The sequence below is a fragment of the Lampetra planeri genome, chromosome 8 (genome assembly GCF_965212315.1).
Source record: "Lampetra planeri chromosome 8, kcLamPlan1.2.h2, whole genome shotgun sequence".
NCBI classification, from domain to species: Eukaryota; Metazoa; Chordata; class Hyperoartia; order Petromyzontiformes; family Petromyzontidae; genus Lampetra; species Lampetra planeri.
This window is the reverse complement of record NC_136114.1, coordinates 1,956,960-1,982,117: the sequence shown is the minus strand read 5'-3', so window position 1 is coordinate 1,982,117 and position 25,158 is coordinate 1,956,960. Positions and strand designations below refer to the sequence as shown.

The following is a 25,158-nucleotide window of genomic DNA, read 5'->3' as shown; positions in this document are numbered from 1 at the left end:
TTTTAATTATTTGCTCTCATTAGTGAAGCTTTAAACTGCGATACACGGCCTAGTTATGGGTTACATCTTCCTGTGAAGTTTGCTGGTATGCCACATAGACAATATACTTTAAATCATTGTCATGATTTCATTCTACAAGCTCAACAAAGGCAGTTATCAGTTTGAATTGTCCTAAAAATACAAAGGATGATGTTCAAAATGCATCTTAACTTTGATCATTGCATATTGATAATTGATGTTTCTTGCTTTTGATGCCATCTAATGAACACAGCCAGTTGGGAGTAAAAGTGTGAGTGCCGGATGTAAATTCCAGTGATGTTGTAGGAGGGCTGTGCAGCTGACTTATGGCACGAATGTGTTCGAGCCTTTGCTTATAACTCGAATAGACAAAACACAAGGGTTTCCACTTTTGTGTGACCCACAGCCGGCGTGAAAAATGTTTGAACGTCATCCTACTTGAACTAAGGTCTTCCGAAAAATGTTTTATTGGAGGTTATACATTTTGTTATGTCCGAATGTAAATCTAGTTTTAAAATGCAAATACTGTAAATGTTGATTGGGAGGTACATGCATTGTTGTTGTCCAACCTAGCCCGGTGAACATTGCCATCTGGGGTTTTTGAAGTGATGAATCAAAACATAATCCGATATTTTTGTCAAGTGCTTTTTGAAACCACGTGACACCAAAGCTGACTGATCAGTTTTACTTTCTATTGGCGGATTGATTTTTGCAAATTGTCACAACGAAATAAATATATATGAAGAAATAAAAATAATAGTCAAACTCGCTACATCAAAATATTTTTTAAGTCTGCACATTTCAATTGCAATTCATATAGTTTGTTAATTGCATTTGAAAAACATTAAAAATGTGTATTTACTCTTTCTCATAATTCCAATATGCGAGGTTGAAAATTTGCGATGCTTTCAAAGAAAAAATGTCTTGCATAATTGTGCCTGTTCACCTCCGGCTCTTTTCCATGAAAGTGAAATAACTTCATTTAAGAAAAACATTAATCACAATACGTGTTCATGGTCAGCAGTGAGGTACGATTAATTCTACTGATCGTTTTCTGCTGTACTTTTAGGCCAGTACAACTGGATGACTTTGAAATGTACATCAAGGAAATGTCCAAGGACTCAGATTACAAGTTTTCCCTTGAATATGAGGTTTGTAATGTTTACTGGTTGCCCCATTCCTGTAAAGATATACTTTCTTTATATATACACGCGTTTATATATATAATTAATATTAATATAAATGAATATTACAATATAAATGCAATGAATGTGACTCTATTGTACTCAGAAGTAAAAAAAACGACGCTGTTATATTGGAAGTCATGATTTTCATTTTTAAAAATATATATAATTTGTGTAATTCATACAAGAGCATCATCAACACCGTGGCTATTGCAGACCACTTGATGTTGCTGCAGCTACTCATGACCGCCGTTGCATTGCATGAGCACAAGCGTCTCCATGGTCGTGTCGTAGGTGTTGCAGCAGCAGCAGCCGGTTTGCACTCCACAGTTGCCCTTATACCCGTGAGTGTCAAGTGAGATGATGATTCTGTCATCTGCTCACTCACGGCCTCTCCGCCTGTTCCACATCCACCGGGCTCTACTGTCCGAGGGCCTCACCACTCACCACTGACCTGCTACGCGGCCCATTCACCTGCCCGCTCACAATAAACAAAGACAAATATCCCCCATATAGCCTTCACAGGCTTTTGGGGCAAGTGCTGTAAGCGAGTACTGATGAAGTCCGACACGGCACGCTACGGGGTGGGTGACCAGCACCATGCCCGGCCGCCTTTATCTCTGGAATTGAAATGTTTACGCATTGCACAAAGTACTAATTTGAGGCTGAATCAATGTAGAGGGGCCCCAGGACAGGGAATGAAACTCGGGTCGCCGGGTTCATAGCGCAGCTATGCAACCGCTCCCAACACACACACTCACAGGGCACAATTCATGGAGAGGTTGTTTTCATGTTCATTGAAACTTCTGGGATTATTAGGAATTTGCCAGGAGGGAATCCGCCCAATACATGAAGCAATTTATTTTTTTATTCCCCCGGAGGAGCAGATGGAGGCTCAATCCACAAAAACCTCTGAATCGACAATATGCTCAACTCACAATTCAAACGTTTTGAATCCTGAATGGGTTGCCAATCATTCTATCATTCCTTGGGGTCAATAAAATTATGTATACTTCGTCTCTGGATTTATCTACATGTGTAAATGCATTGCAGTATGTTTATGTATTTATATATTTCTGAGTATGTACAGAAATGTATGGTCATTTATATGTACCTCTCCGTATTTGAATGTCATGTTCTAATGTTGTGTGTAAATCATTCCCCCACTCGTGTGCCACTCTTTAAGGTCTGCGCCAATAAAAAAATGTTTAATAGCAATAAATATGACAAGACACATCTCCTTTTCCTGTCCCTTGTCCCCTAGGATCTCAAGTTGGTTGGGCAGGAGATGTCTCACAATGCTGCCAGCCTACCGGTGAATCGCCAGAAAAATCGATACTCCAACATCTTGCCGTGTACGACACTGTAAAGCGACCACACGCTCCCAGAGCACACACACCCCACACTGCATTATCCGGCACGACCCTGACGACCTGATATATAATATACCCTCGGCAATAGCATTACCTAAGTGCATCAGGAAAGAGATGTTGCATTATATTTTCGTCACAATTAGATCAACCATTAAAAGTTCATGTGATAAATTGCCGCCATTATCTTCACGATGTGCGTACCCTTGACGCAATTGCACTCATCAGCAATACTGCCTTCAAAGAGAAAGATCATCGGCGATGTTTTTCGGGCAACGAATGGCCCCTTCTTAATAGCGCGTCAAGACGGACCATCGAGGGGCGTCGACTTTGCACCACTGCTACCACAGCAGCGGCCGTAGCAGCAGCAGCATCGCCAAATCCTGTGTTGGAATGATCGCGGTTTGCTTGCGCGACTTTTGTCGGCTGCAGACGACACGAGCCGCGTGAAGTTGATGGCGCTGGAAAGCCACGAGGGCTCAGATTACATCAACGCCAACTTCATTCCGGTGAGTGCCCGAGCTCTCTGCTAACAATGTTGTGATCTGGTCTTTATTGGCGTTCTGTTTTTTTTGCCTGCGGTAGAAATATCGATGGCTATTGAAATGTTTTTATATAATTCCCCTATTTACCGTTGTTTGTTTTGTATTAATTGCATATGAATCTGGCTCTGTCAAAGTTTTCTTCATTAACAGAACTCGTACCGTTGTTTATCATACTGACTACAGTTGAGTAACACAATGGTATGAAATATAGTCCAGTGTTGGAAGTGGTACAGAAGCACAATTTACCAAAACTCAACACATTCACGTGTTGCCTGTTGTTGAAATATCTTTATGTTTAAAATAAATTATTCTTAGTTATAAAGATACAGTGGTACCTTGGTATACGTCGTTCAATTCGTTCAAGAAGGTAGGACTTATACCGAAAATGACATATACCAAACTAATTTTTCCCATAAGAAATAAAGGGAAAGGAAATAATCCGTTCCAGAGTATAATAAATTATATATTATATGGCATATTATACATTAATGGGGTTGTATAAAATAATTTAGAAACTACTTATTACTAAAATGCATACATAAATTAAAATAAATGCATAAATAAATTAAAATGAATTGAAATGACGTTTCGATCACAACACAAGCAGTCGTCATCAGGAAAAGGGGGGGGGGGGGGTTGGCAAACTGTTTATTAAGGTTTAGAGATGGACGTAGCCCAAGTGTGTCAGCAGCATGGGCGGGGCAGCTAATGTTAATGTAGGCCAGCAGTGGGTCTCCACCAAAAGGGCCTCTAGGCAATCATTGCACCTCGCTCCACACACCCACCCTGCTGACGGTGGAGGTTGACAAGAAAACATTGGGGAAACTAAGCGACATGTCTCGGACCGTGTTCGTGAGCATAAGGCAGATTTGAAACACGGTAGGACCAATACTTCTGCCGTGGCTGATCATTATTTTAATGTGGCTGGCTCACACGAAATTGATTTGTCTAAGACGATGATACTTTGCAAGCCTACTGGCTATCAATAAAGATTCGTTCATGAAGCCATCCATATATATAGACACAGACACAATTTCAACCGAGAAGATGGTTATTAACTCAGAAATCATTGGAAAGATGTCATCAACCACTTTGGGTCATGACTTGATTTGTGTTTTCTTGTCAACCTCCATCGTCAGCAGTGTGGGTGTGTGGAGCTAGATGCAATGATTGCCTGGAGGCCCTTATTATTATTTTTTATATCTACGTGACTTTACCAAAAAAACAAAGAATATGAATTCCCTGCAGGCACGAAAGTTTTAAGTCAACATTTTATGCTATATTTGTGTTTTAATAGTAGATATATTTGATCTTAATAATTTGAGCGATATTTTATGCAGTCACAGAAAATGGGAATGTGGCTTACATGAACGCTGTTGATAACAGATGTCCCTGAATTATTACCAAGTGCATTGAAAGAGGAACCGCAATTGCTATTTTGAGCGGCTGATGTCACCGTTGCCAAGCTGGTTGCTACCCAACGATAGGTACTCGAAAATGTGTCCCGTTATTATCAAACGCTGTAACGCCAACGCCTCCACTTCGAAATTTACAAAAATAACACGTTGACAACAATCTTTTGTAAAGACTTGGAGGTAAATATACCCCCCTGTTGATCAACACATAATAGCATCAAATATAAGGGAGAAACTGCCCGAATGTTTCAATAGCCGAACGTCTTGTGCATTAGCAAATACCGAGTGCAACGGGGCACTGTTGGAGCTGGTGGTGCAAGTTTCAGTCCCCCTGTGCAGCGGGCACTGCTGATTTCCTGCCACGTGGTTCTCACCCGGTGCTCTGCATTTCATTTATCAGAGATAGCAGAGAAGGCACCGGCAACGGATTGCGGGAAGCTGCCTCGATTGGTTTAGCGTAGGGGTCGGCGACCAAGATAAGAAGATACATATTTTTTTTCGAATTCGGTAACAAAGCTCAATCTTTCAAGAGCCGCAATGCGACGTGAATGCGTACATCGCGTACATTACATCGGGAAGCAGCTTGTAAAGAGGCGCCTTCCTAGACGTTATGCACAGTAGTTTTGACCATGTGGCCCACAAAGGGGTTAGAATGATACAGAGTAATGTGCACAAACTGCTACTTGATTATTTGCCCCTGAAGGTAAAATCTATATACATATAAATGTCTGCGTATGTATGTACGTTGAAATTCTTTCGCATCGTACGTAGCCAATCGTGCTAAACAATGTATATATTTATATAAATATATATGTTGTATTCTCATGAAATGAATTAATTTGGTTAGATATGTGTTTTATACTAAATAGTTTTTTTTTATTTACTCGGTTACGACTATATTTTAACTTCATAATTAGGTTTTCACAGCTGATATGATTCAAAATAGATTGAGTTCGGCATCGTAGTCATCTGGCCAAAAATGTTTACACACTTGATAATAACACGGCCTTAAGATGAAAAAACGTTTTGGGAATGGCCCTTCTTTACAGCACATAAATCATTATGAAGAAAGCTTTTTGCCCGTGGCCTGTTACATGTATGTTTAATATAAGGGAGTGTTTATGGACGAACCTTTTGAGTTTATTGTTAACTCTGCTTGTGCTTCATTGCCAATTCTGCAGCACCAAATACTTCGTCCAAAATGTTGTCCTGTTAAGTGGTGGAGGGTTACGCAACAAAATTTGGCCAGATCATTGTGTCAGAATCAGAATATGTATTAATACTGGTGGAATCCGACGAGCTATAAAGCTATGATTCACAGATGTCCAGTAGGGGTGGGTAAGAACATTACAGCAAACTATACAAAAACAAGATAGGAGTGCCAAGTATAGGAAAGGTAAATAAATCACTGAAAACTATATACAAATAAAACCAAACAAGTGTTTTTTTTATTTTACCAGGTAAGGCCAACTCAGCTATATCGCAGCTCTTTTTTAGAAGCAACCTGGCCACAAATAATAGCTCAACGAAGTGGCTTATCACGTGAAAATCAACAGCAGAAAAATAATCTAGGCTCATGTCTCTAAATGTGGAGGGAATACAAATAAATGATGAATCTGTAAATAGTTATTTTTAAAGACCTGCCTTGTCATTTCGCAGGGCCAAAACTGGATACGGGAGTTCATAGCCACACAGGGACCCTTACCCAACACCCAAGCTGACTTCTGGCGCCTGGTCTGGGAGCAGAATGTTCGCGTCATCGTCATGCTCACCCAGTGTGTGGAGAAGGGACGGGTACGGTTACACGGACATGCAGGACACGAATTGAAGTTGAGCTTCAAAACGTGTTCAAGTTACGATGCCCAAGTTACGACGAGTGATATTCCATCTAGCCTGGCTGTACAACTGGACCGCCTAACTAACATTTAATTTCACATGTTGAGTCCCAAGTTTGGCAGCTGATGTTTTGACAACCATTCATCCTTAACTTGGTTTTGTGATTTGAAACATCCTGTATTGAAACAAAACTGCAATATTGTACGGTTATGATTTTGATATATACATTTTATTTGAAGTTTTAATGTAATCATTAAAGTCTGTGTTTTTACATCTCATGTCAAGGATATGAATGACAGCGCTTGGTGTTTTGTGCTGTAGCTTTAGTTCATTGCAATGATGTTTTGTTGTGATAGCCCGGGATAAATAGGAATTTGATTTTATATATTGACACAAATGTAGTTCTTTGCTGCTAAAGACCGTTGATTATCGTCACCTTTATATCTTCATAATCATCATCATTATCCATCATGTATGAGCTGAGAAATGAGCTGAGAATCATCTCACCAAAAGAATACTGCCAGAATCTCTACACATATCCTCAATCCATAATCATAACAACAATAACATGCAAACGTTTGATTAAATTGTTCAGACAAAATGTGACCGATACTGGCCCCTGGACACGAACCCGGAGTGCCACGGAGGGGCCTTGGTCCAGCTGATTTCTGAGTACGTGCAAGAGGAGTGGACTACGCGCACATTTAAACTCATGCTGGTAAGGGGCTGTGCTCATCACTCTTGTGAACGCAAGTCAGCATTTACAGGGCTCTAGTGCTGATGTACACATGGGTTATTCGTTATATAGATACCCACACTAAAATGATGGGGTGAAATGATCGGGAACAGCAACGTTTTAATTCACAGCCTCTACACATCTCCCACCGATTTGAGCTGGATAAAGGTGGCTATCCACGTGACCTTTAAACCAGCACTGTGGAGGAAGAGAGGGTTGGTGGATCAGAGCACAAATGTTGCAAAACTCCCTTCCCGTGGACGTTGAGATGTCATACCCTGGCACGCCAGGAGAAGGCAAAAATGTGGATTCCACCTGTTCCATATGTATGGGGTAGAGTGTTTCCCCCTCTCCAGGTGCTCTGGTTTCCTCCCATGTGTAAATACTCATTAATTGCCAATAATAGCTAAATATATAGAGGACCACGAAGCTTGGGCAATAGTTGGTACCGGTTCATTGCTTAGCTGCCTTCCTACTTGTCTGTGGTTCTTCGTGCCTGAGTCATTTTCTCTATGAGAGCATGCAAATAGAAAGTTGAAATATGTTAATTCTCTCCTCGATAAGATATGGAGCCATCACTTTCACAATATTGAATCAGCTGTGAACGAGTGAGTTAAGAGGGCCATAAGAAAGCAGTGGGATGTCTATCACTGGATGGCCCTGTATTTGTTGCAGCTCATTGATTGCAATTATAGCCTCTATAGTAAATATTACAGACACAAACGTAATGGTGGGGGGGGGGGATATATCAACCTCATAATTCCAGTACTTTATTAAATATATCAATAACGTAGGAAATTAATATTTCAGAATGGTAAATATTACAAACCAATTTTAATTCCTTAATTTCAAACAGGAACACAAATGCACGTGTTAATTATAATACTACAAATAGTCATATAACACCAGACGAAGCACAATTACATAAAAAAACATGTTTTAATAGTTTTTTTGGGAGCATGCTGCATTATGTACCTGGCATACTTATAGTTCGATTCCCAGCCACGACTAACATCAGTGGCGAGTGGCATCTGAACTGGTTCTGAATAAAACTTCACGACACCACTTCACGGCACCAACTAATTTGTTTAATGCTCAAAGTGAACCATATTACGTTTTAAAAAAAAAACATATTCTCTTGTTTCTTTGTTACATAGACACAAGAAGGGACATGGTATACAGTTAATCCTGCACTGACTGCACTACGCAAATTGAACCTTGAGCACGTGATCATTGTACCGATGATCAAATATGCCGGAATGTATCTGATTTCGTGAGATCCTGAAAACTAAGCAGAGTTAATCCTGGACAGTACTATGATGGGCAACCACCATGCATAGAAGGCAGGTGTTACAGGCTGCTGTGAGGTCTGGCAAAACAACCCCCTACCTCTTCGTGGTGCCGGACGGCAACGCTGTAGTGGGCAGTGCCGTGGGGGGTGGGCCAATTTAAACTGGCCTTTCCCCTCATGGCGTTTGTAATCACCACAGCAGCTAAATGGGGGCTCTGGACGGGTGCGAGGGGCTGATAACTCCTCCACCTTCAATTAATTACCTCTAAACCACGTCTGATTTTTTTTATTAATAAGCTTGTGCCGGAGGCCCCAGGGGAACAGGCGTCGATGACGTCTCCTGGCCAAACCGCATTTGGCGGAGCCAAGAGACTGAATCCTTACCCTCGGGGCTCCTCTAGAAACAACAAAAACCCACTACGTGTGGCCACGTGGAATGTTCGAATGCTCACTGCAGAGGAGAGGCTGCCACTCCTCTGTCTGGAGCTAGACCAGTACCGCCTGGATCTCTGTGGTATTCAAGAGGTCTGGTGGACCGGCTCTGGCTCCTGCCACCATGAGGGGTGGACAGTCCTCTTCTCGAGGCAGGAGACTGCCAAACAACAGGGAATGGCTCTTTTTTTGAACAAAAGAATGAAAGGGGCGTGGGAGCGTGGCGGTGAGGTGTGGGAAGCTGTAAGCTCTAAGCTACTTTGGGCTCGCCTTCCCATCAACCAGAGGCGAGGAGTGGTGGTCGTGATTACTTATGCCCCCACCGAAGACGAACATCCGTGGAGGGATGCAGGCAAGGCCGATGAGTCAGATGCCTTTTATGACCTGTCACAGGTGCTAGCTAGAGTAGCCCCTCGGGATAGAGTCATCTTGTTGGGTGACTTCAATGCCCGAGTTGGTCATGATGCTGGCACCTGGTCTGGAGTGATTGGAAGGCATGGGCCAGATCAGCTCAATAACAACGGCAGGAAGCTGCTCGATTTTCGTGCAGCCCATGGCCTTGTAATTACCAACACGCTGTTCCGGCATCGGCGCATCCACACAACATCATGTATGCATGCCGGGTCCAAGCAAGAACATCTGCAGGACTACATAGTGATGGAACGGCAGATGCGGGCCCATGTCCTTGACACCAGGACCTACTGTGGAGCTGATCTGCCCACTGACCATCAACTTGTCATTTGTAAGATGCACCTGCCATTCTTCCACTCCGGTGGTGGGTGTACACCCAGGACCCCATTAAAACCCTTAGTGGCATGGTCTCAACTAGGTGATGAAAGTTGCAAGCGAGAATTTCATCATCGCTTGCGGCTGGGGTTGGCATCGTCCCCCACTCCTCCTGATGTCGAGGGGAGGTTTAGGACTGTGGCTCATGCAGCTGCAATGGCTGCTTTTGATACCCGGTCCAGACCTCCCCAGAGACCCTGGCTGACAGAGGAGGTGTTCAAGCTTGCTGAGAAAAAGCGACAGGTCCACTCTCATCGGCTACAGCATCCCACGTCGGAGAATGAGGAGGCTTACCACAGCCTTCACTCGTAGGTTCGGAGAGCCGTGAGACGCTGCAAAGATGGGTGGTGGTCGCAAGTTGCTGAGGAGATGGAGTCTGCCTTAATGGCCTGCGATAACAAATCGCTCTTTAATTCCATAAATACGAAACCTGCAGCGCCACACCTATTACCATCATTAGGGGAAAGAACGGTGATCCAATCTCCGACCCGCAGGAACAGGTTTGCAGATTTGCTGAGCATTTCTGTGAGGTCCTGGGGGAGGGGAAATCCCTCAGCCTGGAAAACAACATGGGACAAAGTGGGAATGACCCTGCTGAGGCTGCGGTGCCTCAAATATTGGAAGAAGAAGTCACCCCCTGTGAGTGTCTGGCTGAGGTGCCATCTGTTGAGGAAATACTGAAGGTGAGTCTGAGACCAGGAAAGGCACCGGGCAGAGATGATCTCCCAAACTAAATGCTGAGCGAGGGTGGCATTTGTGCACAGACTACCCTACATGACATCATAACAACAGTCTGGACCACTGGACGGGTTCTGCAGCATTGGAAGGGTGCACTGGTGGCCCCCCTCTTTAAGAAGGGGGCCCGCACAGACTGGAACAACTGTAGGGGCATCTCACTCCTCAGTGTATTCCACATCGCCTCGCTAGGCACGCTGAGGAGAGACTTGCGGAGCCCCAATGCGGTTTAAGGAAAGGGTGGTCCTGCATAGATGCCATATTTTCTGTCTGTCTGCTATAGCTGAGGTGTAGGAAATTCCAACAAGACCTCCATCTCTGCTTTATTGACCTGGTTAAGGCCTATGATATCATCAGTAGGCCTGGCCTCTGGGTTGTTCTTTGTGCTTTCCGAGTCCCTGACCCTCTGCTCACGATCATTAAGGACCTTAATGATGGTGAGCGGCCCAGGTAAAACTATGTGGCTGGGAGTCGGAGCCATTCCCTGTATACCTTGGGGCAGGGACGGTTTCTTCATTAGGGCGATTGGGCGACGCACCACCAATGTCATTCAACCACAGAGTCATGCTAGCCGTCACTGTGCCTCTGGATATAGTCCAATCAGCGTCATGTCACGTTCTGTGGAGTACCGCCTCTTTTTGGGCGATTTCACTCCGGCTGAGAATCGCCCCGAGTGGCCCCATAGACTTACATTCAAAGATGTTTTTTTTCGAACGGCGGGCGCTCCAATGCATTCTCTATGGCTTCCGGGAGGGCTTGCACTAACGTGCTTACGTCATCATACGTGCTTACGTCATCATACGTAAGCACGTTTCATCCAACAATATAATTTGTCGCCACCTAGTGGAATCTTTAATAAAAATAAACTTTAGTGGTTTCTTTTAATAGTGAGTATAGAAACAAACAAGATGTATTGTAAGATTCACTTTATTTTTCATTAATATTAAAGAAGTGAAGTTGCCTTTACATGCTTAAGCTGTTAATTTATCCATTGCATGGGTGGACCTTATCCTTATCAATCATCCAGACATTTGCCCCCCCTGAGAGATTTTGCAGGAGCCGCCACTGCCTTGGGGTGCGACAGGGATAGGGCAGTTGTGGAGAGAGTGAAGAGTTTCCCATACCTGGGTAGTGTGCTCATGACCGGCTCTGGTTTAACAGCAGAGGTCTCACTCCGAATCAGTCAAGCAGCATTATCTTTTCATCGGTTGCATAACGCTGCGTGAAAGATACCTGGTCTGTTGCTCCACACGAAGCTTCAGGTCTTCTCGGCCACAGTCATTCCCTCCCTTCTCTATGCTTGCAAAACGTGGACCCCCCTAATGGATCATCTTCGCCGGTTAGAAACATTTAGGCTGGTCTGCCTACGATCCATCCTGGGTTTAACCAGGCTGGATTGTGTGAGGAGCTCACAGATCCTTGAAAGATCTGGACAAAGTTACATCGATGAGCTCCTCCGGCTGGCAAGGCTGCGTTGGCCGGGTCCTGTAGCCCGCATGCCCAGCCACCGCATGCCTAAACAGCTTTTGTTCAGCCGTATCGAGGGGGCTAAACGGGCATGGCACGAGCTAGAGAAGAGACGGAGTGATATGGTACAGGAGGATGTAGAGCTGAGTGGACTTGCCGATGACTGATACCAGCGGTGTCAAGATCAGCCTCTGTGGAGGAAGCTCGTGAAGGACGCTACTGGGCAGTTGGAGGCAGTCGCCCTCCAACAACAACGGAGGGCGGAGGAGCAACGCTCACAACAACGAGCGGAGCGCCGGGTGGCTAAAGCACAGCAAGTTGGGACAGTAGGGGGCACAGGTGGTGCATCAGCCAGTCGTCTCAGTCAGTCGACCTGTGGCATCTGGGTCTGCCCCATGACCTGCCAGCGGGCGTTCGACACTTCACATGGCCTCAAAGTGTACATAGCCTGGCACAAGTGTCGTGGTGACGTCACCACCACTCATTGGCGAATGGCGGTTGTTGTTGTTGTGGGGTTACGTTCTTAGTGGCAGAAGGCAGTGCAGCACAGCCCAATGTCTCTGCTTCCCATCTACACCAACCTCCTCTGACCAGCACGGATGGTCATCTCACATGGCATCTGTGAAAAAGAGCTTCATAGCTCATCGGATTCCTCCAGTATGAGCAAACATTTTGATTCTGTGTGGGGAGAGGCCCTCATCCACCAATTGATGATCAATATCTTTGATAAATAATCTATCAACATATGTCAATATATACTTACATTTCCTGTATTGAAATGCTCATTGGGCCATTTAAGCAGAGTGTGCATTGTGCTCACAAGAATACATCTTCCCACAATGCATTGTGCCAGCAACATTTTCAGTGTACTTTTAATGTAAACCAGTTAACTTCGAAATAGTTTTTGTATTTATTGAAGGGTTGGTCGTTACCCAATACCCACTATTCGTGTAACTATTTGATACCAATTTAAACACTGATCATGAGAAAACGTTTCTTGAAAATGTGATTCTCATGAGGCCCCATGGTGTAAACAAGTGTAGTCTCCAACTCTTACTGTGTACTCGACCTCTCTGGCCTCTCGTTTGTACATACCTGTCAACCCCTTATCAGTGCCTACCTTATTACAGACAAATTCAGACGTTATTGGTCACCCCGTTCCCTTATAAATTTCAACGTTCATCCTACAAAGTCCCATCACAAGGGAGAAACGAAAACAAATAGACGATTTTTTTTACTCGCATTGAAACAGCTGTATGCCGTATGGACCTGAAAACAAAAATTCCCTGTAGAAGAATACAGGTAAATTGTATGGGTTGACAGCGATGTTTGTATGCGCTGTGAAGAAGGGCCATTTCCCGAATCGTCACCTATTATTTAATGTGTTTTCTTGTAAGGTCGCTGTGTTTTTGATGACCGTGTTGAGCGTTTTTTGTTAAACATATATCTCGGCTAATCCAACAACAATCGTTGTGCCCTAATCCCTCATAGGTTTTGTCTTTGTTTAGGTAGAAAGGGTCAAACCTATTCTTATTTTTCATCATTTTGGATACTGGCAAAAAAGGTCCCGTAGATCTAACTGCTTTCCCAAGCTATACGTGTCCTGATACTTGTGTAGTGGTGGTATTGACGTGCGCCGACTGTGACAGTGATGGATCACGGGGCGGCGCGGGGTGCGGGGTTGGGCACGCATTGTGGGCGTGGTGTGGACGCGCGCGCCGGGAGTGACAGATGACGGGGCGGCGCGGCGTGGGTGGTGAGGCACGATGAGATGTGGGAAAAGAGGATCGTAGCCAGCGCCCAGCGATTGGTCGAATAAGTGGGTGCTCGCAGCGACGTCCGCAGGTGGGGTATAAAGGGGGACGCGCGAGAGCACTCGGGGAGAGTTACCCAGTTGAAGACCCGAAGACGGAGCTGAAGACCTAGTGCCCCGAGACCCCTAGTCCCGCTGTCCTTGTGGGGACCGGGGCCCTGTGTGGCTCGGAGGCGAGGCTGTGGGACCCGGGGTCCGACGCCCCCGTGGGTCGGGCTGGGGACCCACAGTCGAGACGGATACCCCGGGCAGGGAGTGTCCCGAGTAGCTCAGTGGCGTTAGTCGCCGAGTAGCTAAGTGGATGTTGGTCATCCGAGTAGCTCAGTGGGCGTTAGTCGCTAAGTGGATGTTGGTCATCCGAGTAGCTCAGTGGCGTTAGTCGCCGAGTAGCTAAGTGGGTGTTTGTCACCCGAGATACTAAGTGGATGTTGGTCATCCGAGTAGCTCAGTGGGCGTTAGTCGCCAAGTAGCTAAGTGGGTGTTTGTCACCCGAGATACAAGTAGGTGTTAGTCACCTGTAAACGAGTTTGATAAAATAAAGAGTGTGTTACCCGTGAAGTCGTCTCCCGCCGAGTTACTACATTACAACTGGCGTCAGAAGTAAACCTGTCTTCAAGGAGTATGGACACGAGGAAGACTACCCGTACCCACGAGCGAGGTCGGGACGACGACGGCGTACCGGGGTCACCGACCTCGGGAGTAGAGGACGAGGAGTTGCCGCCGATGCAGCACTTCGCGGTGATGGCCGACGCTCCGCTTGCCTCCGACACCAGCCTCCAGGACGCGCACTCCCGGTTGGCGGAGTTGCTACTCGCCGCCGCCGCTGTCTTGGCCGACATCTCCGTTCCGGCGAGCGGAAAAACGGCTGCGGGGGTCGTGGAGGAAGCGACGGTGGAGGATTCCCGCCAAAAGGCGCTTCGCGCCAAAAGTCTGGAAGTTGCCGCCGTTTTTGGGGGGCCGCCACCGATTGGCGGGAAAGACGGACGCCACGTGGCCGGACACCTCCGCGCAGCGCAGCCCATGTCATCAGCGCGCGCCGGAGCCCTCCATTTTGCGCCTGACAACCGAGCCGACATTTTACACAACTACAGCGGAGCGCGGGAAAATCTCTCCGACGTCGACGACGATCGGGTCCTCCAGCAAAGATTGCCCGCGCTGTCGGCGTTCAAGGCGGATGGGGGCGACTGGGGAGCCTTCCAACGAAGGTTCCTCGCTCATCAGGAGATGTCGGGGTGGTCCGACACCACTGCCCTGCGTGCGTTGCCAGCGATGCTTGACGACGACGCGCTTGCAGCCTTCACATCTGCTGCAAGGTCGTCCCGCTCTACGCTCCAGGCCGCACTACACCTGATGGCGAAGGTGTTCGGGCCGCCCTCCACGTGTCGCCACCAGTTCTACGATCGGCGGAAGGTGGCTGGAGAAACGACGCTCGCCTATCGCACGGCACTACTCGCCTTGGCGGACGCAGCGTTTCCCCGTATGGATAAGGAGGGGAGGGACGCCATGGTGACGGAGCAGCTGCTGGTGTTGGCCCACGAGTTGGGGGTCCCCATCAACGTGGCGGACGAGATGGATATCTGCTCCCTGGCGATCGCCACGAGCATTCACGCGTACGAGGTCCTCAAACGCAAGCCGGGGGTCGTCTGCAAATGGGCGGGGAACGCGGCACTGGCCGCCACGATCGCCGAACCTCAGCCAGCTGTGGTGCAGGAGCAGGCCTTCGCTGCATCGCGTCCGGGGGAGTGGAGAACGGGAGGTCGTTCGCCCACACGTTCGCCCCGCAAGCTGGAGCAACCGAAACCTACGACGTCCGTCGTCTGCTACAACTGCGGCCTTCGGGGTCACGTCGCAGCCGGGTGCCGGGCCCCGCGTCAGCGCGCCACAGGACCACGTCGGGACGACGACCAGGGCCACAAGTCATCCCAACAAAACCCGGTGCCTCGGGCTTGACGGCTGCTGACCGTCGAGAGCCTGAACCCCGGGGCACGCACGGGTCCTCGATGCCTGGCCGATGTCTTCCTGAACCGCCGGCACCACCGGACGTTCAACCGCGTCTGGTGCCGTACGACGGACCGGCAAGGCGGACTCGGGCTAGGGCTCAACAATTTTCATGAAGACTTTTTTTTCTCTACACCGAGCTCGCCCGGTGTTCCCCTCTGCCGGGGTAATGTCCCGTTGTAGGGACGCTCGGAAAAAGAAGGGGACACTGCACGAGTCGAAAGAAAAAAAAAAAAAAAAAAAATTATTTTTCCATTTATTTTCCTTTTTGCATACACATTGCTATTGTCACTCGCCGGTTTGTATATATTGTTCTATTGTCGCGGTGGCATTGGTTGAGGGTTGCGGATGGTAGTGTTCGCGTCGTGTTGTGTTGTTAAGTTAGTTGTTGTTCTTGTTGTTGTGTTGTGTTACGGGGCACACAGGGCGGTTTGTATATTTTTATAGCAGCCGGGTCGGCTGCGAGCTATGTGGTAGGGGGTGATGTAGTGGTGGTATTGACGTGCGCCGACTGTGACAGTGATGGATCACGGGGCGGCGCGGGGTGCGGGGTTGGGCACGCGTTGTGGGCGTGGTGTGGACGCGCGCGCCGGGAGTGACAGATGACGGGGCGGCGCGGCGTGGGTGGTGAGGCACGATGAGATGTGGGAAAAGAGGATCGTAGCCAGCGCCCAGCGATTGGTCGAATAAGTGGGTGCTCGCAGCGACGTCCGCAGGTGGGGTATAAAGGGGGACGCGCGAGAGCACTCGGGGAGAGTTACCCAGTTGAAGACCCGAAGACGGAGCTGAAGACCTAGTGCCCCGAGACCCCTAGTCCCGCCGTCCTTGTGGGGACCGGGGCCCTGTGTGGCTCGGAGGCGAGGCTGTGGGACCCGGGGTCCGACGCCCCCGTGGGTCGGGCTGGGGACCCACAGTCGAGACGGATACCCCGGGCAGGGAGTGTCCCGAGTAGCTCAGTGGCGTTAGTCGCCGAGTAGCTAAGTGGATGTTGGTCATCCGAGTAGCTCAGTGGGCGTTAGTCGCTAAGTGGATGTTGGTCATCCGAGTAGCTCAGTGGCGTTAGTCGCCGAGTAGCTAAGTGGGTGTTTGTCACCCGAGATACTAAGTGGATGTTGGTCATCCGAGTAGCTCAGTGGGCGTTAGTCGCCAAGTAGCTAAGTGGGTGTTTGTCACCCGAGATACAAGTAGGTGTTAGTCACCTGTAAACGAGTTTGATAAAATAAAGAGTGTGTTACCCGTGAAGTCGTCTCCCGCCGAGTTACTACATTACACTTGCATTGCCTTTGTACTGTTGCCTTTTGGCGTTCTCTAGTCTGATACTGGTGAGACAAGGCCATGAAAATGGCTGTCTCTGGTGTAGGCCAATCAGTTTCAAAGACAATGCATACATTATCAGAGAATGTTTGTTTGCATGTATAGCTAATGCAGACTCGATGCCTTGAAAAAGATACCTATTTGGTGTTTGAACATCTTAACAAGACTCCTGTTTCATTGCCACAAAGGGGTAAAACCTATACTCATTTTTCACCATTCTGTGTTCACACTTTGCGATGCCGCAGCAGGAGGAGGAGGAAACTCGTGAGATCACCCACTACAACTACACGGCGTGGCCTGACCACGGCGTGCCCACTGACAAGAGCATCGCGGGGTTGCTGCAGTTTGTGCGTTTGGTCCGCGGCTGCCAATCGGAGCCCGTCGTCCGTCCTCTCGTGGTGCACTGCAGGTTCCGTCTGCTCACCCACTGCATGAGACGCGTGTGATGTCACTCACACCAAGGGACACACGCGGTGTGTCACTCACACCAAGAGACACACGAGTGTTTCTGACACCACAAGTCACACTCATGTCACACCACAAGGCATGGGCGTGACACATAACAAGAGGAATGCAGCATCAATCACCCCTTTAAAAATATATATTTTAGAAAATGCTATGGGTTTTGTCCCTTCACAATTCCCTCATCTAGGGTGTGTGACCCACATATATTGTCCGCAGTTGACAAAAAATATCAGGGTGTTTTATTTTTCTTCTTATTCTAAATGGCGATATCTACATTTCTCTGAAGTCACCTGAGTCATGCCAGTCCCAGGCACGTTTTTAGGCCGCAACTTTGTTTCGCAGCGCCGGCGTGGGCAGGACGGGCACCTTCATCGCCCTGCACCGCTTGATCCAGCACGTCCGGAAGCACGAGTTTGTGGACATCCTGGGCCTGGTGGCGGACATGCGGCGACACCGTCCAGCCATGGTGCAAACGGAGGTGAACGTCGTCGCCGCCGCTCATCAACCCCTCCATTTCCCACCGTTGTGGCCGAAAGGCATCCAGAGTAGTGCATGAATCTCCGAAGAAGGGCATTTGCAGCAAATCTCGAGTACAGGATGCCACCCGTCTGCATTTGACCTGGGCAATCCGGGAACTGGGGTCCAGGTTTGAGTGGACGGGAATTGATTTCTCACGAAATCTGGTACTGTTGTTGCGGTGAACTTTATTGCAGTTTCGATAGACCCATGGCTGACTTTAAAAATATGTCAGGGTACAGTTTGTGGAAGTCGTGGCAACCCGGTTATAGGAGGAAGTGTTAATAATAATTCAAATGTATAATGATGTGCATTCCATCCTAGGATCCCAATGCGCAATGCATGGAAAGCAGGAAACAAGAACAGAACCAGGGCAACCAACCAAACTAGAGATGAAAGGCCACTTTAAATAGACTCGGATTTACAGATTTCAAGTGGCAAAGCGTTGCATAGCTTTAGTGTCATGCTAAAAAAAGCACTGATCACCAAAAGAGCGCAACCTAGACCTGGGAGTGCTGACCAGTTGAAGATCAGAAGATCTTAAGGACCTTGATGGAATATATCAATGTATTAGTTCCTGCAATTAATATTAAGGGTTAGAGACACCATCACAGCTGGAGTGATGTACTCCTGTTCCAGATAGAACAGCCTAGAGCAGGTGGGGGTTGGTGATTTTCTAAATGCCATGTTTGATGTAAAGTTTAGCCTATATGAAGGTTTACGTGCCACTGTCTGACGCACAGAATAAGCAGGGTAATGATTATATGAGGTTATATACGTTGGAGTTTTACAGCCATTGAATTGTTGTTCTTGAGACAGCATATTGATAAATATACAGCTCACAGGAAACATATCTGTTTCGGGGAAATTGTGTTTTTCAGGAGAGTTGTAGTTTAGAGTGAGAGAGACTGTCTTGAATATACTAGAGAGGATAGGTGAAGTACTGGGTGGCGCTGACATGGAGTGTTCCCCAGAGTCAGTGTACTGGGGTATGTTGACACGGTCGGACTGGAGCTAGTCTCTATCTTTTCGTATTCCCTTGGCGAGGTATGAAATAACTATGGGAGAAGAGAGGGCTTTGACGCCGGGAGTGACAGGGCCAACAAGACTTCTGCGTCTTGAGCATAAAGAGGGTGGCTGCTGAGTGGGTTAGAGTGAGGAGTATCCTCGTGGGGCTTAATGTAACTACAGAGCACAATTATTTCAATACTTCTCGAGGGAGACGCATTTCCATTCTACGTGACTTTACCGAAAGAACCAAGAACATGAGGCCTAGTTTAGATCAGTGGTTCTCAACTGGGGGTACGCGGATCCTCACCTGTCAACTCTGTCTCTTTTTGACCTTATTGGTCACCTCGTGCCCTTAAATCTCAACGTTCATCCTTCAAAGTTCCATCACAAAGGAGAAACACAAACAAATTGAAAAAAAAAATGCCCGTATTGAAATGGATGTTTGCCGAATGAACCTGAAAACTCAATTTTCCTGTACAAGAATACGGGGTAAACCATATGGGTTGACAGGAATGCAGATCCCTGGGGGCACGTGGCATTGTCCCAGGGGTTACGTGAGGTGATTTATAAATGTGTGAAATTATATTGTACGTGAGAGCCGTTGGTGAATAATCATGTATGCATCTGCCAATATAAATTTACTACAATAACATTAAAATCTATATGGTAACCTAGAACCATGTAAAATACCTTTCTAAACTCATTGATTATAAACAATGCATCATCGGACCTTTCTTGCCAGTATCAAAATATGAGAATTGGTTTTACCCATTTTGCCAATAAAACAGCTGTGTTAAGATGTTAAAACACCAAAGACAAACCTTTTGCAAGGATTCACGTCTGCATTAACCACACATACTTGCCGTGAACTTGTGGTGAACATTCAAACATGTTTTTGTTTGTATGTTCACCACAAGTATGTGGTTAATAGCAGACACGATTCCTTGCAAAAGGTTTCTGTTTGGCGTTTTAACATTTTAACACAGCTGTTTTATTGCTAGAAAGGATAAAGGCAATTCGTATATAAACAATGCGGTTTACAAGAGTAACCAGCGAGCGCGAACAAATCACGTCATGCATGCAGAGCGTTCGTTGATTTTTTGTTATTTGCTTGCAGTTACCAGCTAGTTAGGATTACCTCAGAAAATGGACAATTGGTGAAAATATTGATGTGTTCATTATTTATACTTTTTTTCTCAGAACCGTGTTGGGTCAGGCAAGTGGGTTGCTCGGTTGAAACAAAATCCAAGAAGGGAGGTAGAGTAGGAGCCAAACAAAGGTTGAATATACCACTTGTTTAGATAACAGGGAACTGAGAGTAGGAGTATTGTCGGGGAAAAGGTAAAAGTGACAGAAGGTACAAGTTGAGCAGTATAAACGAGAGGTCACGGACCACGCCCGGCCCTTTAGACACCCTTTGCCGAAGGTGATATGGCAGTGTGGTCAGTATGGCTGGAAATTTTATTCACCTATCTCAAAAATGTGTCTTTCAGTTTTCACTGGCCTTCAGTGCCGAAAGCTCCAACAATTCCCAAATGTTAACGTTGGCAAAGTGTACAAGAAAATGTTCACACCCCTTCCTATTGCCTTTATTTATATGCACACCCGAGACGGAGCCCAAATCAACCCCGCGCAGAGGGAGAATGCAAACCGTAGTTGCTGCATTGGGAGCATAGTGCGTGCCCTGTCAGTGCCGTCTCCTGGGACACATGAACCAAAGTTGTCGTTGACTTCTCGATTATCACCGACACCAGAGTGACCGGTACGCGTGCGTGTTTGTGTTGCGTTCTTTTTTTTGTCGTTTTTAGGACCAGTATCTGTTTTTGCACAAGTGCGTGCTGGCCATGTGGAGGGAGCGCAAGTGGCAGGAGCCCTCCTACGCCATCGTGTTCGAGAACATGAGCTCTGAGCCGCCGGGCGGCGGCCGCGCTAGTAGGCCGGGCTGCATGGATTCCTCGCCGTGATGCCAAAAGTACATCGTGACCACAGCTAGAGTTCCAAATCCACAGAAGCAGCTGGCTCAGACATAAAACTAAAACTATCCACACAGATGGTCCCCCAACGTACCAGGACTTAGAGGACACAGCCTCGTTACCTTACGAAGCACTCACAGCCACCATTATTGCTGCGACTTGGTAATCGCATTTGTTATTGTATCGGTAAGCATGCGGCCATTAATAGAATGTAAAATATGGATTCGCCGCGGGTGGAACGACCACGCGAGGACGAGAGGCGTGATTGTTGTGTCCTCGTAGCTCGTTAGTCCCGTACTAGCCCAGTAAAGTTTAGAGAAGAGTTGTATATCGTTGTAGATGGTTGTAGTAATATTCCACTGAATCAACAGGAAATCAGTTAGGACTGTGCGTGTGTGTCTACAGAGCATATGATCAAGAAGAGTGTCAGGAGGCACTAGCGGAGCCAGTGGTGGGGGTGGGGTTGCACGTGCTCCCCCATCATTGGGGTTTATTAGTAATAAATCGGCATTTTGCGACCCCCACTGCCACTATGTAGCATATTATTACGTGCCAGGGACTCTATGAGATGATAGGACAATAGTCTGAGTCCATAATTGGCAATAAGTAACGGCAAAGCAGTTATAAGTGACTCACATAATTGTGCGCAGTTATGTTTACAGTACACGACTTCCCTGAAGGCAAACACCTTCAGTGAGCACGATGCCGATCACACACGGTTCGAATTCGATCCTCAATTGATGGCTGCGCCATCGCCACACATGCGTCGAATAAAAAGCAAGGGACAAGTCCTTACTTACTAACAATTCCTCTATCATTTTCCATTGCTGGAGGGGTTGCCCCCCCCTACCTGAAAATCCTGGCTCCGCCATTGTCAGGAGGCAATGATTCTCAAGTGTATGACTGAGGGAGTGGGTTGGGGGGTGTTCTGTGAAGGTCACCTGGCATAGCATCATCGCAATAGCCTCCACCAAAGGAAGAGTTCCATTAGACGTGAAAACTGATTTATTTTCTTAACAAGAGGGTCACAGAGGCATCACTCCTCAGCATTCTATTGTCAACAGTTGTACAGCATCACCTGGCGATGCATGCTGAGGAAGGGTGCATACAACCCCAACGTGGGTTCAGTCGAGGGTTAACTTTACACAAATTCCATGTTTTCCATCCGTTTACTGCGACAGGTGCAGGTGTTTTCAATACGAGACGTATATCTGTGACGTGTACTTGGTCAAGGCCTGTGACATCATCAATTGAACCATGTTGCAGATGTTCCATTGTGCCTTTGGTGACCTATGCAGTGGGCCTCAGCAATACCTGCAGGTGTCTCTGCCAGGTGTCATGTGCACAAGGCCTGCCGACGACTGCAGATATTGCAATACCAGCATAGTGATCCCCGAAGTGCTCTTAATATATTTATAATAGCAATCGCGTACGCATGGCATAAACCATTGTTACCTGGCACAATAATGCCATGCAAAACAACAACCTCCCACCCTGTAATATATATACTACCACTACCAGTACATTATTTTGGGTGCCACGGTGGCGAGATGTTAACTACCTCGCCTGATATACAGGAGGCTGTGGGTTCGATTCTGACCCTGACACCCGCTGTATATTTGGAGTTCGCATGTCTCTCTCCCCATGGTCGCGTGGATTTTTCTCCGGATCCTCCAGTTTTTCCCTCCACATTTAAAAACATACAATTAGAGTATTCAGCTGCTGCTATAAATGTCCACATGATAAGCCACTTCGTTGAGCTATCATTTGTGGCCAGATCGCTTCTGAAAAAGAGCTTCATAGCTCAGTGGGCCTTGCCTGGTGAAAAAAAATACTTTTTAGTTTAGTTATTTTTACTCAAAAATATATTTTTCTCGTGTCCGACCACCACAGTCATATGTTTGACCAGTTCCGGGTGTATGGTGGTTATGATGGTGGTGGTGGTAATGATGATGATGGTGGTGATGATGGTGATGATGGTGCTGGTGGTGGTAATGGTGGTGGTAATGATGATGATGGTGGTGGTAATGATGACAGCCTTTGCCGAAAGTGATATGACCCGCATACAATCTATCCTGGATATAACCAGGCTGTATTGTGTGAGGAGCTCACAAATCCTTGAAAGATCTGGACAAAGTCCCATCGGTGAGCTCCTCTGGCAGGCAAGGCTGCGTTGGCTGAGTCATGTAGCCCGCATACCCAGCCACCCTAAACAGCTTTTGTTCGGCCGGATAGAGGGGGCTAAACGGGCGCGGCACGAGCTAGAGAAGAAATTAAGTGATGTGGCACAAGAGGATGTGGAGCTGAGTGGACTTGCCGATAACTGGTGCCAGCGGTATCAAGATCGGCCTCTGTGGAGGAAGCTCATGAAGGACACTACTGGACAGTTAGAGGCAGTCGCCCTGCAACAACAATGGAGGGCAGAGGAGCGATGCTCACAACAACGAGCGGAGCGCCGGGTCGATAAAGCACAGAAAGTTGGCACAGTAGGGGGCACAGGTGCTGCATTGGCCAGTCATCTTATTCAGTCTGCCCCGTGACCTCATGCCAGTGGGCGTTCGACACTTCACGTGACCTCAACGTGCACATAGCCTGGCACAAGCACCGTGGTGACCTCACCACCACTTAGTCGTGAATGGCGGTTGTTGTTGTTGATGATGGTGGTGTAATGATGATGATGGTGGTGGTGGTGATGATGATGGTGGTGGTGATGTGGTCCAATCTGTTGCCCTGGTGAGGCACGCATGGTGCACGGCTCCCCCAAGAGCCGACAAACTCAAGAGAGGTTCCATGGTCCGTGTCTCACCAAGGTCACTTGTGTCAATATTGACGTTACAAATCGCTTATCGCAAGCCTTTTCAATGTATCTGCAATACCGCTACCAATACATTGGTTTGCTACTATGACATAACAACATTGCTATTATAAATTGCTTATCACGTAGTATGACTCAATGCCTCGTATTGGAAAATAATTTTCAGAAGGCGGATCACGATGCTTTTATTAATTTCCCATTGAAAGTGAACAGTGATGCCAATGTGGGGTTTGCGTCCATCATTGCCCAGTTCACCCAGGTGATACGGAGTGATACCAATCTTTTGTGTTTAGTGACACCCACCAAATCGAGTTGATTATATCCACGATGCCAATAAGACCGTGGCGGTGTCATGCGATCCAATTCAGTGCTGCGATCGCGTGTATTGTGCTCATTATCATGGTGGGAAAGCACACGTGTAACTTCGTGCTGAGGAGTTATATCCATTCACTCTCCAACAATCGGGGTGACTAACATTGTCTACTCGCTCTACTTCTTATTTCTTTTGAGTCGTAGATTTTGAGCGGGCTCCCTGATCCACACATGCATACATTTAATGCTGGTAAAATATAAATAATAAACTGATGAATATGCGGACACAACTCATTGGATGGATTTGAGCTATTGTGTCTGCGCTAGAAGCTTAAACCCCTTCCTTACGAGGATGTATAGGCTCTGTTCCTTGCACAGAACATGGGCACGAGGAGGTGGTTACAAAAGAGCTGGGTGAGTGGCTCCATATTTCCCATAACGTCTGCATATTGTGATTGAGGATGCAATGTGGAGGTAGAAGAGTTCATCTGCCTGTGAATATAAATTTGTCATGGCTATAGCTTCTACAATCTACACAGATGTGTCCAAATTGTGGCTACCAAACTTTTCTACGTGAAATTGAACTCCTTGTGCTAGAACATCGACAACCAACTCACAAAACATGTCAGCATTCATACGAGCAGGCCTGCCTGTATACCGTCCTGGTGGGACTACACAAACAGTTTGCATATATTTACAAAGGCCTCTGTGATTGCCCGAGCAGAGTAGGCAAGGCTGAGGTAATTTTTGTCAGAATCGGTGTTTCCCTTGCCGCGAATCCACTTTCCAAATATGTTTTGTTCATCTGAAATATATCTCCCCGTTTCTACCATTCGTTCCAGTAGTGGAACCCATTTTTTGTTATTGTATATTCCACATTATTTACGTGCCCCTGTGTCCTTTGTGGAATTCAGAACCAACATTTTCGTTTTTCATACCGCCGTTAGGATGGTCACTTAAATTTGAAATGAATTCACATGCGTTTGATACCATAGGCCTTTCGTGCTGGCTTTCCATTGCCTGCATATCAACTCATCGGATTGGAGGAGAGAGTGGCGGCACCAGTTCTGTCCCGCATCTTCTTTTCACTCTGCCTTATAATGCTGCATCTGGCTTTGCCTGTCAA

At 46.9% G+C, this 25,158-nt stretch overlaps 1 protein-coding gene across 3 annotated transcripts in view; it reads left to right on the top strand.

The window, feature by feature from the left end:
- LOC144720203 (receptor-type tyrosine-protein phosphatase O-like) overlaps window positions 1-23,274 on the top strand; it is an 85,059-nt gene extending 61,785 nt beyond the window's left edge. For 2 of the 3 annotated variants that reach the window (XM_078596708.1, XM_078596710.1), the window contains 8 exons: window positions 1,088-1,169; window positions 2,467-2,557; window positions 3,005-3,081; window positions 6,192-6,326; window positions 6,964-7,086; window positions 17,186-17,349; window positions 17,748-17,883; window positions 20,741-23,274. In XM_078596708.1, coding sequence (XP_078452834.1) covers window positions 1,088-1,169; window positions 2,467-2,557; window positions 3,005-3,081; window positions 6,192-6,326; window positions 6,964-7,086; window positions 17,186-17,349; window positions 17,748-17,883; window positions 20,741-20,896 — 964 coding nt within the window. In that variant the 3' untranslated portion in view covers window positions 20,897-23,274. The remainder of the gene's footprint in view (window positions 1-1,087; window positions 1,170-2,466; window positions 2,558-3,004; window positions 3,082-6,191; window positions 6,327-6,963; window positions 7,087-17,185; window positions 17,350-17,747; window positions 17,884-20,740) is intronic. The other variant, XM_078596709.1, reaches the window with a different exon arrangement.
- Window positions 23,275-25,158: the final 1,884 nt, after the last annotated feature.